At 35.9% G+C, this 21,073-nt stretch overlaps 1 protein-coding gene across 4 annotated transcripts in view; it reads left to right on the top strand.

Moving 5' to 3' along the window:
* The window catches only part of INVS (inversin), an 85,492-nt gene that overhangs the window by 19,308 nt on the left and 45,111 nt on the right, over positions 1 to 21,073 (top strand). For 3 of the 4 annotated variants that reach the window (XM_069004263.1, XM_069004262.1, XM_069004265.1), the window contains 2 exons: positions 17,561 to 17,734; positions 19,945 to 20,112. In XM_069004263.1, coding sequence (XP_068860364.1) covers positions 17,561 to 17,734; positions 19,945 to 20,112 — 342 coding nt within the window. Of the gene's footprint in view, positions 1 to 13,571; positions 13,744 to 17,560; positions 17,735 to 19,944; positions 20,113 to 21,073 lie in introns of all 4 variants that reach the window. The other variant, XM_069004264.1, reaches the window with a different exon arrangement.

The following is a 21,073-nucleotide window of genomic DNA, read 5'->3' as shown; positions in this document are numbered from 1 at the left end:
GAAAGGCCTTAAAATAAAAAAGGGAGGAAAATTCCAAATGAAAATATTTTTAATGAACTCGGTAAAACCAAACTGGGAGAATGATATGTATTCCATTCTCTTTAACCGAGGCATGTATTAAAAAGAATGAGAATCTGCTAAATAAGAACAGACCATGAAAGTAACAATAACCTAGGATAAGTAGGAGGTTTGTAACATAAACAATAAAGGAGTTTTTGATCCTGGAAAACCTGAAGAGCTTCTGAGAACACAGTGGACTCACTGTCACCAGTGTATGCATAAATGCCTTTACATGAGTGAGAATTTGGAAAGAGTTTGCTCAGTCTTCCCTGGTGTGGACGGTCAGGCCAGGCCAGTTGCACCTCTGAAGGTCTCCTTCCCATAGGTGCTTCCCTGGGGCTCAGCATTAGGAATTCTGAACTGGTCTCCTTTTGGAGACAGGACAGGAGGCTATTAAAAATGTGTAAAATGTAAATAAAAATGTATCCACTAAATATTACTCTATGGTATTTGAAAATGACAATATTTATCTCCTCTTTGCAGTGATTTATTATATTTGGAGTACATTTTAGAGTAGAAAAGTAGTAATTAAAACTTATTCATAGAAATGTTATGTACTGTTTCAAGTTTTATTTATAGGTTTGCTTGAGTTTTGTGAGAGCCAACGTACCTAAATGTCCTGTAGGTTCAATTTTTCTTCAGGCACTAGCTGTCACAAAGGATCCATTTGCCAAACTGCTCATATAAATAGCTGTATTTTGTGATGATACTGTACTGCCTGTCTTTAAAGTGTTTAATCATCTGTGTCTAGTTGAAACAATTAATAAATATATATTCATCCCCAGGAATATTTTGTAAGCCTAAGAAGTTAAACCAATAAAATACTACATAATTTGATGGTTTTTACTAAATAGATCTTTTCACAGTGTTTAGATTTCTTAAATTAATATTATGTTGCACTTGTATGTCATTTCCTTTATCTGTGCAACCTGTATTTTGCACAAGAAGATTTTCTTTGGTTAGAGTGTAGATTTTTCTGAAGTAGAATTGCAGGTATTCATGTTTTATGTCTTTAACTAGAACAGCTTAATTTAAGTTTGAATTAAGTTTTCATATAATTTGATTTAATAATTTTTTTCTTATTAAGTCCTTTGAGAAGCATAGGAATTCCTTGCTGGAAGATATACTCTTTTTAGTATAGTTGAGTAATCAGTTAATTAATTTTGGCAGGGCAGTATTAATTGCTTTTTAACTGTTTAAATAACTTGTGTATTTTTACTTGCATTATTCTTTTGGTTGCCTGATCTTAACAATATTCCTGTGGTTGTGGTGGGTTGGGTTTTTTTTTTGGGGGGGGGGGGGGATTTTTGTGTTCTCTTCTGTTGTTTGTTGTAATAAACAGCCTCAGTTTAGGGTCTGTGCCTCTGATCTCACTGGATTGCTGGATTGGGATAGCACTGCCCTGAGAATAATAAATGTTTTCAGTTTGCCTCGGAGTGATGTGACTTGTGAGGTCCTGTGTCACTAGATACTGCATATTGTCCTAGAAACAGATTCTTTTTCCTTGAAAAACAATCAAAGCAAATTTATAGTGATAAATTCAAATGATGTAATCCCGGTTTCTATCACTGCTACAAAGAAAAAAAGAATGTAGATATTAAGTAGAATAACGACTGTAACATGTCTCTATCATCTAGCGCAGTATTGGGATTCCTTTTTCAGTCATGCAGATCCTTGCCTCAATGTTTCCCAGCGCAAGCTTGGTTTTCTGGGGTTAATTTTCCCGGAGTTTCTGCCTGGGTTTTGGAGAGCCCTGTACAAAGGGAGTCAGTACAGCCTAGTGGAGAGCAGAGTCATGAGCATTTGCATCTCTGGAATGTTTTTATTGACAAACGGTAGTCTGCTATTGACATTCGTGTCCCTTGATGATACTTCTATCCTAGCTTATCTTTGCTGGTCAAATGCCTTAATTGTTCTGGCCTTTAATTCAGTCAAAGTTGCTGCAGGAGTGGAAGAGAAAAGAGAAGGAACAGGTCTAACAGAGCATCAAGCTTGAGCTGTGAAGCTGCTGGCAACGATCAACCTGTCATAATGTTATGATTTGTTCATTTTTATACCATTTATTAGCCTTTACTTGTTGTGCCATTTGGCCTCCAGGGCAGATAAAGTGCTGTCTAATTTGGTAGGTTTGCTTCTGTCAGAGTGGCCTCGACAGAGAAGGTGTTAGCTGTAGTGACAAATAATCAATAGCTGTCGTTGTCATGAGGAACGTGAGTAGTTGGGCCTTTCATCTGGAGGATTAGAGGTCTAATTGGATTGAGAATAGGGAGGGTGAGCTGTTGGGTAACCCTGTCAGCTATGTTAAGCTGTCAAATGTCAGCCTTCCTGAAAGGAAGAAGGAATGGTTAGCTTTCAGAAACAAGGAAGAAGACATATGAAAGCTTTTTAAAAAGTAATAGATAGAAGAGTAGAACAGGCTAACATATGCTTTAACCCTTTCTTGTTTAATTACATATCTTCCTAGTTAATGAGGATGCGTGGTGTGCACTCTCTCGCTCTGTGAGACAGGCAGAATTTGTGTGAAACAGATTTGGCAGTGTTATACCAGATCAGGCTGGTTTTATGTCTTGAGAAAAAGCCAGTTAACTACTCAGGGAATATAAATGCAAAAGATTATGACATGAGGGAAGAAAATATCCACCAATGGAAGGAATCACTTAATAGAAGCTGTAAAGAAATCAAGTATTTTATTTTAATATTTTGTTGTAAAAATGTGTCACTCTGATAATACCAGTATATTGTTTGAGATATAAGCAGTTGTTTCAAAGTTGCTGTAGGTAGAGTAAGTATTATTATCCAGTCCTACACTGGACTTCAAAATCATCAGTTGAAATTTGTCTGCATTTTCTTACTGTTGCTTTTGATCCTTTGTTTTCTGACTGCTCCTTGGAGGAAGATTTGTGTTGTTCCAAATAAGATAAATCCAATGAAAAATCCATTATGCTAGTAGAACAAATAGTTTAATGCCTCAGATGTGCTAATATTTACCTTATCAGAATAAATAATAGGACTACATTTTAATGAAGCATTTGCTTATAAAATTACTAAAATAGTGGTTTCTTTATTTGTTGTGTTATTTGCCACTCTTTTCAAAGCAAGTCTTAACTGTAACCATGCCAGTATTCCCCTTCTCTAAGTAGCACATTTGCCTTGAGATCCAGAGTACTTGGCCATAGTTATCTGTATAATGGATCTTGAAATAGCAAGGTTTTTAGACAGTGGAAAAAAGCAAAAAGCTCTTTATTTTGCATCAGCTAATTTATCAAAAGAAAATTTTATATTTTTCTTTTTTTTTTAATGGACTTGTAGGTATTTCAAAACTCAGATTTTATTTTTCTGTGTTTGGTCATGTATTCTGAAGTAGTGGTTTTACTATCAGTGTTTCAGTTTGGATTGATTCCCCTGCTGCTCCCCTCTCTTCTGTAGCACTTACTGATGGTCATCTGAACTTGCAACATCATTTTGACTGGGGGTCTGCTGTAAATACTGGCAAACCCATCCTTAATCTCAGGTTTATCTTTGTAGATTAGTACAATAGTGTAAGTATTCCAGAGGCAGAAATCTTGAATGGATTGTCTGTTATCATGTTTCAGTGGCATTATGTGTCAGAAATCATGGGGTTTTATCCCTTTGAGATTAACTGCCATGCTCTCAAAGACCCATCTTTGTGTGAGAATCTGGATTCATGTGTGTTGAATAATTTTTGGATTTGCAATTAGTTATCTGACAGGTACAGTACCTGTGTCATTTATTTTCTGATAATCCAGTTCTCCTAACTCATCTTTCTCTGCTTTGTTTCATTGCTTCCCCAATCCTGACTTTATTATCTTGATATATATTTTTGAGTCTGTGTAATCTGATTGAAGCACATTTTTAACCTTCTGGTGTGAGCTACAGGAAGGACAGATGAAGAAGTGACATCATAGTCTGCTCTCACAGCTTGAAGTGTGCTGAAGATTGCTGAGCTACAGGAGAAGTATTGTGCTGCTGTGGCCTGGTTGACTTCAGTATCCATAATACCATGAAGCTGACCCAGCATTTCTACACTGTATCCTAGTCTGCACTATAGACACACTGTGATAAAATGAGCTTTTTTCTGGTTAATAAAATAAGCCCAGGCCTATTTATTATTCATTTTTTTAAATTATATTTTTAGCTTATTGAAAGTTTGCCCATTCTCCTGAAAACAATTTTTTTTTGCAAAGTTCCATCTTTTGTTTTATTCATTGTGATAAAAAGAGTGTCATAATTCAGTATCCTAATTTCTAGAATTTTACCTAACTCTTGGTACCAAAATCTTTACCTGGTATTTTTTCCCAGACAACTTCCTTGCCATGGCAGTGATCTGTTGTTTCACCAGTTTTTCCTGTTTTTTCTCCAGCTCAAACATCACTATTGATGATGTTTTCTTTCTCTTTTGCTCCAGCAATGTCACAGCTATTTTCATTAACCTAATTGATTTATTTTCATTGTACAGACCACTCTCTCCCATTTTCAACCTTGATGTAATTTTATTTCTTTGCATCGCTGTTCCATGTCTTGCACTGGTAACTATTCTATCCTCCTCCTCTTGGCTTTGTATCTTTTGCTGCCATGCTTTCTGTGCTTGAAATAATCCAAGGTGTATATTGTCATACCCAGAATATATATTGTATTGTGATCCTCATGCCTCTGTTGAGCAGTCTTGCTCTCAAGCACTTGAAGTTTGAATATGAAATTTCATTAAAATAATAAGAAAAGAAATGTCTCCAACTGCAGTGATTTTCTAAAAGATTTTGCAAATATGGATCAAGTGCAAACCATGGTGGCAGAACATTGAGAAGCTCTGCTTGTGTTGTGTTTCTCAGTGAAAAGGAACTAATTCTGCATAGCATATGGAATGATATCTTAAATATCTGTGCGGCCAGCTGGTAGAGTTACTTTATTTTCATCTATTGAGTTCAGTGCATACTTTTTTGAGTAAAATTTGGAAGAGCTTCTGGACTGATAACTTACCCATTGCTACTTTTCCTGATCTTTGCTAAGTCCCCTTCCATAATAATAATTTTTCAAGCTACTATCTACAAATAAAATAATTTGTATTAATTTTTGAAGAATCTCATTACCAAGAGTGAGTAGGTAAAGTGATACTGTCATAACATCTTAAATGAGTACTTAAGTCTAAAACAATATTGGTGCGTAACTTCAACTCAGAGATTTTGTTGCAAAGACTAAAACTGAACAGGATGTAAATATGCCCAGCAAAGACAAGTAATTGCAGGCATGAGCAGTGCTTTTTCTCCAAGAACATTATTCCATATTGCTTGATGTTTGGCTGTTTTAAGCTGGCTTAATCATCCTAGTTTTCAACTGCTGGTTGTCTCCTACATACTGTTATCAAACAGCTGCCCCCTCTCTCTCCTTTTGCTTTGTTCAAAGGATAGGTGAAAATTTTTCCGTCATTTTGTCTTGAAGATAATGGTTGCATCTTAAAAATGGTATTCTTTTTAAGCAGGGTGCTTACAGTACTTGGAGTGTTACGCTTCAGATCTGAATAGAATTCATTTTGTTTTACTTATTGTTGTTCCTTGAGAGTGTTTAGCATTGTGGCATCCCTCAGTGCACAAGAGACTTGTCCATCTTTGCTCCCAGGACGCTGATGTCTGCTGCCAAGTCTGTACCTTAAAAAGTACCTTTGCAGACAAAGACATCTCCCTGTTTGAGTGTCCTTTCTAAAACATCATTCTTGCATTAATTGCCCCTCTGCAGCTGACTCCACGACTGATCTTTAATGGTTACGAGAAGAAACGTTGTTGGGACTGAGAAACAACTTACTTGTTTGTGTCCAGATTTGGCACTGACAAATTAAAACAGGACTATCCCTAGTATTAGCTCATCAGTTTGGTTTAGTCCCATTTTTTGAACTTAGGGTGATTTCTGTTTGGATAAGGTGTCTTTTTCCAGCAGTTCTGCAGTAAAGAGTGAAGGTATTTGTTTTTGCTGATTATAAATGTTATTCTAATTTTAGGTGAATTAGTTTTGTGTTAAATGTATTCACATTTGCTTCAATACATGTAGTACCAGCAATAGATCATTTTGAAACAGGACACCTTTCTGCTGAAATCTCCAGGAATCTTCTATCAGGTGTCTGACACATCCTTAATCTGATGCTCAGGCTTGTCATTTGAATCAATAGGATACTAGATAGGATGTCTTCAGCATTACTTCAGCAAGGCAACTGCTACAGGAGGTATTTGAAAAATAAATTCAGATCCTATGGCCAGCCACAAACTCCAGGAGTACTAATCTTTCATTTGTCTCTCTCTTTGTCTGTAAACAGTTGGTTAAATTGTTGATTAAAGAGAATTAAGTGAATCACACTTAAGTCAAAATGGATATGTATGAACTACATAAGCAAATTCTGTTGGTGCCCGAAAAGCAGCAGCTAATGTCAGCATTTTATGAAATACAAAATTAATTTAACCTGCCTATTAAGATTATAAATTTTCTTGTCTCTTTGTAGAGCAGTTGGGAAACCTCTTTTGTCACACTTTTTTTTTTATTAACGAAGGATTAAGGAAGAATGCTACCAGTTTTTACTAATGAGGAATATTTTTTGCTGAAATATTAACTGATTTATGTTATGGATATCATCTGTATGTGTTCAGCCTTATGATGGGAACATTTAAACATAGAGAGAGATAAACACGAAGGATGGGTTTTTTCAACATTGTTAGTATGGTGTGGATTTGGGAAGGCTTTGCAACACCAACCTTGTGTTGTTATTTTATCTGCCTCTAGTCTGAACAAAGAGAAATAAATCTAGTACTTTTATTACTGCTAGGATGCAGTTTGAGTAGATTATGAAGGCTTTGATTTATTTACCAGTACTATAAGTAGATTATGGCTTCATTTTAAATATCAAACATCACTGTAATGTCTACAGAAACTACTAAATTATGCCATATGTAAAAGTAGCCCGAAGTGTCTGAATAATTATTTAAATTAAGAGTAAATGTACCTTTGTTGCTGGTTGTTTTCAATATAGATTGTCTGTCTCCTTCTGTAATAGTTCTGGAGACTTCGCCGTGGCTGGAGACCTTTTCTTGTCAAATAGAATTTAATAGGTAGATTTGCAGTTATTTCACATAGTGGTCTGTTATATGACTTAATATGTTTGAAATATATTTAAATCACATAAAAAGCATGCATTTATTTTCAGATAAAACAGCAGCTAAAATGATAACAAAAAATTCTGTGAAGCTGTGCTCAAAAATGAGCATATATGCAACGTTTTCACTTTGCAAGCATTGTTGCTTCCAGCAGTGTGGAAGGACATGACATGCACTTAGAGGGGTGCAATTAAGAAGTACAAGACAGTAGTGACACAGCACTGGTCAGAGTGATGCTTAGTAGTAATGGCAATTACTTTTCGTTTGCTTCCAGAATGAAATAGTACAGCACAAAGGTAGGATTAAAAGACTTGGACTGGATTGATAGCTGTTATTTAGACTTCAGGTAGAATTCTGTCATGGGTAATACTGTGATTTATAACATTTTTATTAGATTTTAAAAAGGCATATGCCTATTTCAAGGATATATTTTCTTAGTTTTGTAACACTGCTCTTAGTTCAAGACAATTCAACTCAAAGCCATTAAGACGAAGAAAATGAGTGTAGTAAATATTTTCTGGTACTTGTATTTTTGAAGAGGAGGGAGTCTGTACTTTCTGACAAATCTTTCAAATCACTATTTTTTGAAATACAGTATTTTTTGAAAGCTTAGTCTTTGATTCTTTATGGAGAGGTGGGCAGTGATCCTGTAAATATGGATGATGTATCTCAGGCTTTGCCGTAAATCCCGAGAGATTGTGTGTTGTGGGTACTTCTGCCTGAGTGACTTCAAAAGAACACTACAGGAAAACAAGTTCAGTAACAGTGGAAGAGATCAACTGGAAATGAGAATGCTAATTGCATTTTCATCCTTGAAGTGTTTTTTATATGAAAGCCACTAATTTCTATAGGTAGACCATAACATTTATTGCTGAAGAGCTGAGAACACTACATAGGAGCAACATGTACAGGCCATGGATAAATGAGGTCAAAGGCTGTAAGTCACAAACACCTATTTTCTTTCAGTCTACACTGGGAAACAGTTTTACCTTGGCTTTTACAGCGCTGGTCCGTTGTCTTCTCTATTGTATTCTTTAACTGTGTGCTAGTTGATAGCTCTGTCTATTCCTATGGAAACCAAGAGAGTAAAGCCAATCTTGCAAGAGGCTTTAGGGAGAATTGCTCTTAGTTGAGACACTGCCTTGCTTTCAGTCAAAATGTCTGATAGTCAGAACTGGCCTCAAGTCGTGCTGATGTTCTTCGCTGATGTATTGCCTAAGATGTTTTGCCAGACAGATGAACACGTTCAGCTTGGAAACTGGTAAATAAGGTTTCTGTTCAGCTGTCTGGGAGATTTTCTCCACTTGACTGTTTTACTTTTGAGTCTAGGATGCTGCTAACGAAGTTGCTAAAAAGGTACTTCGCAAGATTAAACCCAATGTCAAAAATCAGTGATGTTTTTGTCATGGTTGACTTGAAAGGGTTAGCAGAGCATCGTATATTTAAATCCACCAGTTGTTTGTTAGAAGGCATGGCATCATCCTTGTCCACGCAGAGGTAATAAAGAGCTTACAGATTTGTTTTTTCAAAGCTGTAGTCCAGTGGATGACTGCTAAGAGTTATGTCTAAAACAATAATCCTAAAGATTTTCCCTTACTTTTATTTTTCAGTTACATTGTTAATCAAGGAGTTAACCCTTAGTTAGTGATAACCAGAGAGACAGCCTGATATTTTCATGGTGGCTTTACTAATTTTGACTAGAAATTGGAGTTCTAAGTAGCTATGTTGACTTTATTTGTTTTCATCAGGAGCTGTTTAAACGAATTTACTGATATTCAAGGAGTGTAAGAATGGTGAAGTCATATACAGTAAAAGGTAGCTTTTACAGGGCTTATAGCTGTTGTGACCAGGCAATATGAATTCAGTTTCAGTGTATTAGAAATCAAGAAGTTTCAGTATTTCATGCATAGATGAGATTTCAAAACACAAGTGCTAATTTATAAACCCAAATAATTCTTATTTGCAATTAAATTCATTTATCTACTTGCTAGCCTCTCTTACTTTTTCTTCTGAAGAATTCTTGTGAGATTTCTGGCAATTAGCTGATAATATAAGCATATCAAAATGCTCCTTTTGATGTATGGATATCAGTTGCTTTTGGACCAGTATTCTGTTCCTATAGATATCAAATTAGAAGTATGATAGAACAGATTCTATTTTTCTAAGTGCTTAGTTTGCATCCTGAAAAGCTACTGAAACTGGTAGGTGTTGGTGACAGAAGTCCACATCATTTTAAGTGGTTTCTGACATTCTTAGAATGTGCCTCTTCTCAAAGAGATACTAAAGGATGAGACATCCTCTGAAGAAACCGTGTGCACAGCCCCTTTCCTTTCCAAAGTTATTAAAATATTTGGGGTTTGAAAATTTGTTTATTTTGTACAAAGTTTATTTGTAGGGTGAAGCATCCTCTCTTCAGGATCTCCTCACTGGAAAGAGAGTGAGCATGTTCGTATATGTAAGATTATCTTCTGTAAGATCCAGTAGATCAAAGAGCGGTTTCTACTCTCTAAAGATAAGCAGGTTAAATTCAGTTGCCATTTTTGTTTTAAAGAGAAACCTCATGGATGTATTTGCCTTTTAAAGGCTTAGCTAGCAATTAAGGAGTTCAAGTTTTTTGACTTTCACTGCTTCTTGAAAGCATCTGGCAGCAAAGAGCTGTTCTCAACTTTGGCTGTAGCATCTGTGCTAATCTGTTGGCAAAGCGTGTTAATGCAGTGCCAAGTGGCTGATATGTTCTGCTTGGGTTTTTAAGGTAAAATCTAAAATACTTTCACATTGAACATATTTTACCTCCACAAGTGTCTGAGTGTACAATATGATTTAGTGTTTGACAATGTATAGATTTCTACTGGCTTTAGAAACTGATATGTCACTATTAAAAAGTATAGACATTTTTGTGTTTCAGGCATAAGCAACAATTAAGTCTTGACTCCAGTTTTTAAGGAGTCCTGGGTTTAAGAGGCTTAACTAATCTAATCCAACTGTTGAAAGATCATCCCAATCTGTTTTGGTTTTTTTACGTTTATTTATTTATTTATTTATTAGTATATTTGGGACAGAATGTGCTTCTCTGGAAAAGGGGATCAGTGGGTTGGTATGCTAAAGTTCAGTGTACATTCCCAGTTCTTAATCTGGGTCTAAAGCAAATACAGTGTACATGAGGGAATATGTATGCAATAACTCATGATATAATTAGTTTTTCTGTTCTCAAGATGTTATTATATATCCAGCTATACTTTCTTAAATACTGTTGAGGAGTTTAAAAGAAAAACTAAAACATTAATAATATTTAAAGACAATAATAATTATCTAATAGTTGTATAATCACTGCCCATATTATGATTGGTGTAGTATTCAAACAGGAGATGTTTTATCTTTGCAGTTAATTTAACTGTAATAATTTTGTGGTGTTCTTTTTGTGAAAGAGTAAGAGTAACTGAATTATATATGTTATATTCCTCTGAAGAAGATTTATTGATTGCTAAATAGTACATCTTTTCACAAAAGATTACTAAGAAAATTTTACAAAAATGTCTTACATAAGTGCTGCTTAATTAATAATGAATATATTTCAACAATAAAAATTTAATAGGCTAATAAATTATTAATCTATGGTAGGATTATAGGTATAATTATCAGATCGCTGAAATCCTTTCTGTCATGGTTGGTGGAGTTGCTGCACTGCTGTCTTCAAACACACCCCTTTCAATAGGCTGACCTTTGTGCTTCTGATTTTGTGGGGGCCTCTTTTTACCACTTGCCTGCACTCTGCTGTACACTTGCTGACCAGGCTTAGTTAACTGCAGGGCTCTCTGTTAGGGGCTTCGGTCAGTGGTTAATGCCTGATTTTGGTAAATCTCATCTCTAGAGAACAGAAACAGCAAGGGATAAGGTGCAAAATAATACTAATCAGTGAATCATTCTTTGGGAATTGTAACATTACAGAATTTGGAGTGTTCAGTAACATTCTAAAATAGTGGTAAGTAATGTTTTTAAAAGGTAGTAGCTGAGAGAGGTAGCCTATTTGATCTCAGAAGCATTATAAGAATTTGAAATTATATGGGGACAAATATGTAAGCAGAAATAGAAAATTGGGTAAAATGAGCACCTTCTGTCAGCAGTAGGTTCTTTAAGAGTAACTGGATATTTAGTTAGCTCATTTTGTAGAAATAAATTCAATAGGTTGCCTTTTTAGGCTTGTACAAAAATATTAACTGTAGTGCTAGATGGAAAATTGCAGGCTTAATGGGAAATTAGGACACAAAATGTAAGAGAATGGTAAATTATTATTTGATAATGAACTGAAAACAGATACAGTTGAAATATGAGCTATAAGATCAGCAGACATGTATTAGAATTCCTTAAGAGTTGCACTTGAATCTAATATTAGTCAATATTTTTCATGAGCAAAGTTAGAATCAAGAGTAGTATTTTTTAAGGGATACTTGAGAGTGGCACAGTGTTAGGCATGATTGTCAGACAAAAAGAGGATGGCAGTGTCTGGGATAGCAGAGGAATAAGAATATTGAACGTCATTGAAATGGTTAGAAATATTATAGTCCAAAATGCAAGTCTTGGTGGGGGAGGGGAGAAGTGGGAGGGACATAACGATTTATTCTATGTATTATGAATTTATTCTTTGAAAAATGTCTGAGAAAGATGTCATGTGTTAATTGATTGGAGAATGTACCTAATTTATGGGAGAAATACAGTTTTAAGTGTATCTGACAAGATATGTGCACTAGCAGTAGACAAGCATCATTGGGTACTTTGTGGGACCCCTTCTGGTAGCCCTGTAATCTCTGCTTACTTGGGTTCAAAACAGAAGAGTTCCAACCAGAAAGAGTGCAGAGAGCTGCTGATTTTTTGAGGGCAATGTAGGGTTTATCCTTTGTTACTGAGATAAAAAGACCAATGCTTGTTTAGATTTTAAAAGCCACCCTGCATTTTCATGGATAGTAGAATGAAATGTGTCCTTGTGTGTGTGTTGGCTTAAAAAAAAAAAAAAAACAAAAACAACAAACAACAAACAAAACCTAAAAGCTCCAGCCTGAAACTGAGAGAACTAGGAGGAAAAAAATCCCAAACACTAATTCCAGTTGAAAGAAATCGCTAGAAATTTTTTGAAAAGGATTAAATGTTCTTACTCCCTATGGTGCTGGAGGATGGATTTCATAATCCAGAGGGTCAATTTTAGCCTTCAGTTCTAATTTTTGGTTTATCTGTAAATATTTCTAAGGCTTTCTGTTCTGCTGCAAGTATATGCCCTGACTGCATCTTCAGTGCTTATGACTGTCAGCAGTGAAAAGCCTTTAAAACCCACCTCCTTCGTAAGGCTTTGCATTCTTTTGGTCTGTCTGTTCCCAGTCCTGGGAAAGCAGGTGTGTAATTTTGGAGTGGAGCCAAAGTAGCATCTTCACGGTTTAACAGCTTGGCATTCTTTTTAATGACCCTTGCTGTTTTTACCAGGAGGCTGTATAGCGATGTTGGGCTGCCTTTCCCCCAGTTCCTCCAGCAACCCTTACAGTGCACTAAATCTTCACAGGCCCATTGTAGGTATTCCAAAAATCAAGCATAGCTGTACTGTAACAGTAGTCAGCTCATGTGCAGTATATTAGGAATTATTACAAATCAGTCTTTCGAGTCGTGTTAAGTGCTTCTCATGGATTAGAATTGTTATGGGTTTTGAAAATGTGGTCTCAGCAATTAATAGGGAAATAAGCAATTTTTCTACATGCATTGGCCCCTTCTACCCACTGGTGATGAGATGGTGCTAGCCTAACTATGGGTGTGCTTTTGATGTGCTTGGAGAGAGGCACATATTCCTCTGACTCTTAGCCTTACCTTGTACAGCTCAGTTTCTCCCTTTATAAAAAGTGTTATATTTATCTCTGCAGTATGTTTTTAAAATCAGAATATGAAAAGGGTAGCGTCAGAGATGTATCCACACTACAGGGTAGCAGAAGTGGTTAGTCAGAGTGTAGAAGCACACAGTTATATAATGACCAAGTTAACTCACCAAGAAATAGTGGGATGAGAATGGAAATAAATTTTCGCAGAGGTCTGTTGCACGTCAGTAGAATGTTTCTAGAACCCAGGTGAACTCTTTAAAGCAAGTTTGTATGCTTATGAAATACTTAAAAGTTTGCTGTGAAAAGTACTTAACTTCTGAGGAAGTCTTTGAAACAGAGGCACGTGGCACTGGGTGACTCAGAGCAGGACTCTGTGGGCTGTACAGAGTGGAATGATGTGAAGTGGGAGGCCGATGTTTTTAGTGCCTTGGTAATACAACTATTAGTTTGAGTATCAACCTATAATTGGAATCATAACACCACTGAACAGAGCTCATTTTTTCTTTAGCCTTTCACTTAGGTGACCATATGGGATGGACTGACTGTGGCTGTATGACAGATGCCCACCCAGCTGCTCTCTCACTACACTTCCTCAACAAGCCAGGGAGAGAAAATAGGTTGAAAAAGCTGCTTCAGATGAATGAAGAAATAAATACATTCTTATAGGCCCAGAAAATCAGGTAGAGAAGTTTACCAGCAATTTTCCACTGAAACCTTTCCCTGGTAGCAGAATCATATTCAATATACTGAACAGCTTTTTTTTAATGAGTGAACTTGCAATTTTAGGGATAATGTTTTCAACTTCAGAGATAATCTAAATTCTGACAAATTCATTGATTTTGACTAAGGTATTTCTTTCATCACTCTCTTCTCTGTTGAAACTTTCTTCATGAAAGGAAAGTTTCTCTGACTGCTTAGTAGTTTAGCTTAGGGTCCAGAAATTTCTTTGAAGTCATTACTTGATGGCAGAGCCATGGTTGCTTATTGAACTGTCTACCAAAAAATGTGTTCTACACATTGCAGTTAGTACATGGGGCTGAATTTTTGAAGTAGCAGAAATATTTCTTCTGATTATGCTGAAGTCAGCTGTTCTCTGAAACTGCTGTAGTTTGTGAAGTTGAGTCTTTTGATTTCAAATAATTTTAATAGAATCTAAAGGAATTTTAAGAATTGTCATTGGAATGGTAAATTTTGGCTACCAGGAACAGAGTTTTCTGTATATATATTTAATCCTGTTTGCTCATAATATTTTCTGTTTTTAACAGAATAAATTTTGAGTCACTATTAATGGTAAGAGACCGTGGACTGACTCAGAGAGCTTCATGCTCTCTCAAACTCTCTTGAAACTCTCAGGAGTGTTTAGGCCAGTCAAGTGCATTATTTATGAGTAAAACCTAGACAGCTTGAAGACTTTTTATGCACAAAAATTCTATAAAAATGGAGGAATTGGCTTTTCAAATTAAACATTCCCTCCCTCCACCTAATAAGCCCTAAATTACATCTGCCTTCAAGGCATGTTGATGCATTGCGTATTTACAAACTTAAGCAGTAATCAATTGAAGGTGGGGAAATTTTCTATTGTTGTTAAAAAGCACAATATTATTTTCTAACAAGTGAAAGGAAGACAGGAAAATTCATGGTATTACTAAAGAAAAGAACAGCAGTCAGAAGTGAAAGCATGAATAAGATAATTCAGATAAGTAATGTAAGTACAGGTGTTTTCTGTGGTAGTGTTTAAAAAAAATCTTAAATCATTTGGAAGAAACAGAATCTTTTGTGTTTCAGAATGAAGGGATTTATTACAAATTCATTTGCTAAGGGGAGGGATTTGTTGGTGGCTAAGCATACAAGAGAATAATGTAGTAGTAACTGATGGAAAAATGCGTAATAGCATATAAAAATACAGTATATAGAGAGAAATTCTAATAATAAAACGGCATGTTTCCTTAGTTTTATGCATTATTTTAACCTTCACTCTTCTTTACAGTGGAATTCATTCTAAAAGCAGAATATACTTGTAAATCTTCCAATAAGTATCCATCAACAAGACAAAACTAATTTTTTTTTCTTTCATGGGTATGCATGCACTGTGTGCAGGAAATATTGAAAACAACCCAAATGTATTATCCTCTGTGATGGAGAAAAGCAGCTATATTTCTTCCAAGACTAATATTCTCTCAAGTTATTTGATATTGTCTTCCTCCAGTCTAATTGCCAACCATATCATGATACATGGAGATTTTTTTGCTAGTTTTTATTTTTCTCTTTTAATGAGTTTTGTAAATTTTTCTTATATTTGCTTGTACAATATAATGGTAATAGTGAGGAGTATTCTCATGCCTAGCTCCCTCCCAGATTTTTCATTAATTAATTCTGCATGTGTTTTCTGTGGTTTAGGAGCTCTGCAGACATCATGCTGTTCTGGCCCTATCCTTCAGAGTATGCCTTGATAGGTGTCTCTGTATTAAAGGGACAGAATCCTGAGATTATACTTTCCCTGACACCCAGCAGAAGAAAAAGATATATTTGATTACTTCTCACTGTGAATGCTGTAGTAGCCATGCTGTCTCTGGCAAGAGAAGTTTGTGTTTTCAGGCAGGTTTGTGGTAGGTTTTTTGGCAGACTTTTCTAATAGGGTATCACTGACAAGCAAGGACCAGTAACAATAGAGGGTAGAAGCAGGAAGAGGTAGTTTTGTCTGACCTCATTCATGATTTGCTTTCTCTGTTTATTATTTTAAAATAAAGTAGTGTAGCAGGGGAAAAAAAATCACATTCATTTATTTTGACTGTACCTGGTGAAATCCGTTCTGCATCCATAAGCTCAAGTCTTCCATTGCTATTAGACAAAAACCAGAACAGTAATATATGTAAAATATGCCCTTTCAATGTTTATGGCTGCTTTGAAAAATAAAATTTGAATATTTTTATGCCCTGGCCCTGGATACTGTGGGAGCCTCTGGAATCCTTTGGCCTGTTTCCATCCGACCATTCTGCTGACAAAAGCGATTTACAATTCTGAGTCTTGTGAGATACTGAAGTGCCCCCGTTCATTAGCACTGCTTGCCCTTGTCTACTTGGTTACCTTTTTTCATTGTTTTTCAAAAGATAGCCTAAGGGGACTAAGCTAACATGCAGAATTTATAAAAGAATTGTAGCACGCTGAAGTATGTTAATTTGCAGGTAGTTTCATAAGCAGGAGAATCCAAAGACGTGACTTCTATTGATTTGAGTGTCACCTTTCCTGTGTACATTGTCTAATAAAGCTTCATCAAATGCTCCAGCTTTTCCCTGAGTGGGGGAGAATTAGTACAATTTATCTTCTCTTCTGAGATTTCTATTTTCATTACAGTTATAGGTAATGATCTATATGGGAAATTGGCAAAAACTGGTATCTTGGGGAAACATTGGAAGACAGTGAGCAAAATGAGGAGACAACACACTCCTTTCACTTTAGGAAAGGTTAAAAGTTAAGAGTGTGAAAAGAACAGGGGTGTTTAAACCATTATGACAAAATGGAGGTGCAGATGTTTTGCTTCAATTTGTTATTGCTCCAGCAGTTCCTGGTCCTCAACTGCAACTTAACTGCTGAAGGTGATTTGATAAACCCAATAGACTTTGGGAAGGGGAAGCATCAAAAGATTGTATGTAGCATCTCTCCTATATGGAAAATAACCTTCAAGCAGGGGGTAGTAGCTAGTCAAAGCTGGCTATACTACTAAATCAGTACAGCTTCCTCATCATTGCATGTTTATGTCTTTAATTTTTCACTGGCTTCTTCAGTGATTTGAGAAATAAAACCAGATTGGTTTTTGGGGGTCCACCCTCATTTATTATATCATTATATCATATTTATATCGTAGAAGCATTTCTACATTATTTCTTTTGAAAACATAGTGAAAACATAGTGAAAGTCCTAGCATGAGGTATTTTCAATGTGTTGTAAAGCTAGCTGTCCCATCCATTTATTGTATATATTGTAGACCAAAACTCATACAGTTCCCAATTTAAAAATGTAAGAAACACTCACTTCTGCATATATTTGCTATGTATTCAGATGAGTGCATTTTATCTTTCTGAATCATTCCTGGTTATTTTTCTTTCATTTTGAAAATAATATTCTTTCTTCATGTTTAGTTTTATTCCTCATCTGATAACTGTTTACCTTGCTGAAACCAGCATGTAATGATCTTATTTCAGTTTTTACGTGATGTTTACTGAGGCTAAACAGTTAAGAAACTGATGATATTGCTGAATTTTTGGTATTAATGAACCCCTGTCTATATTAGGAATATATGTACCTAATAACAAACAGCACAACAGACCTAAAAATGAAGGGTTCATATAAACACAAAAAAATCTTAATTAGATGTTTCCAAAGCTTTGTCTGCTTTGCTGCAGGTTTTTTTTGGGCACTGTAATACAATAGATATATCTAAACAGTGTCATCATTTGGTTTGATAAGCTGACAAAAATGTCTGATATTTTCTTTACACAGGGAAATTACCGCTTCATGAAACTTCTACTGGCTCGTAGAGGGAACTGGATGCAGAAAGACTTAGAGGATATGACACCATTACATTTAACTACACGTCACAAAAGCCCAAAATGTTTGGCTTTGTTGTTAAAACATATGGCACCTGGAGAAGTGGATACCCAGGACAGAAACAAGGTAAAAGTGCTACTTATTTCAAGACAATGCTTGTGGCAACTGTAGATATTGGTTTTACATCAAGCAGTTGTATGCAAAAAATTGTTTGTCATAAACTTTTTCTAGGTCTTCAAAGTAGAAATATTAATATTTTCCTGAAGTTAATGATGTCAAAGTTCATTGCACTGGCTCCGTCAACATTCTTCTTGAGAGTAGTTACAGCAACAGAGGATTCAAAAACAATCCAAGTCTTCTGTAACATTGTGATCCTTGTTAGAATCTGGATAGCATGTGCTTATCTTGGTCTTCTTCCTTTGAAAAACCTCATATTTAGAATCTTTTCATGATAAGAGTCACTAGAAAACTGCCTATAATTACAGCAGTCATTCTGGAGAGGTCATGCTGGCTTCATGACCATGCTAGTTAATTAACAAAGGTATGCATAAACCAGCCAAAACTGTTTAGCAACTCTTCCTGTTCAGCAGATTTCCAAGGCAGTATTTAAAGCATTGCGAGATTCCCCACAAAATGTAGAGCATTTTTCTCCCAGTTGGTGTCATGAGTAGTTGCAGTAGCAAAAATGGAATTCAAGTTGGTAAAAGATGATCTGGGATACAGAGTCCAACCTGTTTGACCCTGTTGGGCACATGGCTTGTTCAGTTTCCTTGTTGCAACTGTGCACATCAAGATCATCAAATATAATTCCTGACCATGAGGGAAAACAAGTGTCTTTTACATCTGCTTCCATGTGGGTAACTGACTGAAACTGGTTGTACGTGAGAGAAGTCAATGAACCAAGGCTACACTGGCCTTCTGGTAACCAAAAGTTTCTGCTTCATTGCAACTGTTAGTTTCCAGGGATACTGGTCAGCTCCATTTAATAAATAACACTCCTCAATTTATTACAAATTTTACTGGTAGAAGGCTGTAGTGGCACTTTGTGGACTTCTTCTTCAGTAAGTGTCTAGTAGAAAAAAAGGCTGTGCTATCTTATTTTTGTTATCATGGTACTAAACTAACAGCTGGCAGTAAAAAACACAAATAGGCTTCTTTTTGCCTTCTTCCTTTACAGAGAAGCTAAGGATATGATAGTGAACTTACACATTCCATGTCACAGTTTAGGGATGCTAATCCAGGCTGTTGTACTTCTATACACAAATGTCCTGCCAGAGTTATTTCTCTGTTTCCAATCAAAGTGCCATGTAATATTTAGCAGGGGTAAGGGGGTAAGAGAGATGGGAAAAAATAAATCCATTCTTTGCCTTACAACTCTCTGTTACTTGGCAGTTGGGAGAGGTGTGTCTAATAAATGAAATACTTGTTAATATGCCAACATTTTGCTGGTTAAGAAACCCCCGCATGTTGGTTTGCTTATGTAATTATGAACATTGATAAGGCCTGTAAAAAAGCTGCTGGCAGTCAGGAATTGGCAATAGGAACATGGATTGCCTTTTGATGTTTTATTGGACTGCCGTGGGTCGTTGGGCATTAGATTCACTAATATTCAACCTCAGAGTTCTGAGTCATCACAGACAGTGAAGAAATCCAAAACCTTTGTTCAAGATGGATCCAAGTCCAGTGTGAGCATTCAGTGCCATTTTGCCCTAGTGGAGAGTAGTCTTCTCTGTCAATTTGTGTTATCCCAACAGTTTGAAATTTAAGACCACATTATTCACTGCAGTTGTTCTGTAGTGCAGCTCTGGTGCTGAGGCCTGGTTCAGATGGTCATTCTAGCTTGGATGTCATTGCTTAATGCCCAGCACAGATATTTTCTCCGGGTCTGAATTGCTGCACCAAATAGCCAACAGGGCAGTGCTAAGTGGCATGGACATTTTTCTCTTGCCATAGTCCAATAAATCTTCATATAAAGCAGTTAGTCTCCTACCAGAGATACTTACGTTCCAAGCATAAGGGCTTCTCAGTTTGGATCTCATGTAAGATGGTGTAGCTTAGACCTGATTCAGACCTCAGCAGCAAAGGTGTCTGATGATCTGCTCTTACTGAGGGAGATGGGCCTCTTGTTCAGCTTTGTTTAAAGCCTGCTTTCACAAATTTTGAGTTGTCAGCTACCCCAGGTACATGTGCTCAGTTTTCTGTCAGTTCTCTTTATTGAAGTGTAACAAAAGCTTGCTTATTTCCCTGTTGTTTAAAGCTGGTTTTAGCCAACTTTACTTTTCATGTTTCAATAAATTTTTGATGTGTTTGTAAAGCTTGTGAAAATTGTGTTGCAGCAAACTGCATTGCATTGGAGTGCCTACTACAATAACCCAGAGCATGTGAAACTTCTTATAAAACATGATTCAAATATTGGAATTCCTGATATTGAAGGAAAAATCCCACTTCACTGGGCAGCTAACAACAAGGACCCTAGTGCAATCCACACAGTGAAATGTATTCTGGTAAGAAAGTCTACCATATATGTATATAACACTTTTCAGTCCTTACAGCTTTCCTCTGATAGAAATATTTTTTATTCTCTTGAGGTCTCTCATTTTGGTCCACTGACTCTTTGAGAATGAAATAATTTGCTTTTCCTAATATCCAGAACTTTGTAAGAAATAATCCTAAATATTTTTGCTCTTTTAAAAGAGGTTTGTTTTGAGTTCTATGGGTGAATGTATTTGCTGTAACTCGTGTAAAGGGGGGGAGAAAAGGGTTGAAAGTTTTCCTGAATAAAATGGCCAGTCATATTGCTCATTTCAGTTGCATTTTTCACACTGATTTCTTCGTTATGTGTCTTTTCTTCATTATTTGAGAGTTTATATCTAGTTATCTGTACTGAAAAGTCTAGTTTAATTTGGTTTTTCAAGTTAGAATTCTGGGAAATATTTGATCTATTGTCAGCCCACAATCAGTTTGCTGAGAGAATTTCCACATAGTTTTGTATATGAATTTAATACTTTTTCCTTGATAGCACATTTTCTCTTTCTGCAATATTTTAGTTTCATCTTCTACAATGACAGTTACAATGAAATCATATGCTCAACTTGATTTTTACCTTGATTTTTTATTTTGTGAAAATCTTTGAGCTTCACTAACATGGAAAAGTATCAGAAGCCTCAGTTTAAATTTTCTGTCATATTAGAACCATCTTCCTGTATCTTTGACTATCGAAGGTCTTTTAGAACTAGACACATAGTGATTGTACTCTAGCTACAAGGACTTGTATGTCTGTCTGCCTGATTAGCTTGCAAGCTGAGAACTTAAATATGAATATGAAAACTTTCTTTGCTTTTCTTCAAATCACACTGATCAATCACACAATCTTACAGCTACTGATACTTTTTTTACTATAAAAATAGTTTTTGAGAAGTTTCCAGTATTAAAGAGATTGTATTTCTATATTACTGCTGTGTATTC

This window comes from Aphelocoma coerulescens, chromosome 2 (genome assembly GCF_041296385.1).
Source record: "Aphelocoma coerulescens isolate FSJ_1873_10779 chromosome 2, UR_Acoe_1.0, whole genome shotgun sequence".
In the NCBI taxonomy this organism is placed as follows: domain Eukaryota; kingdom Metazoa; phylum Chordata; class Aves; order Passeriformes; family Corvidae; genus Aphelocoma; species Aphelocoma coerulescens.
Note: the sequence above shows the minus strand (reverse complement) of the source record. Positions and strands in the feature narration are given on the sequence as shown.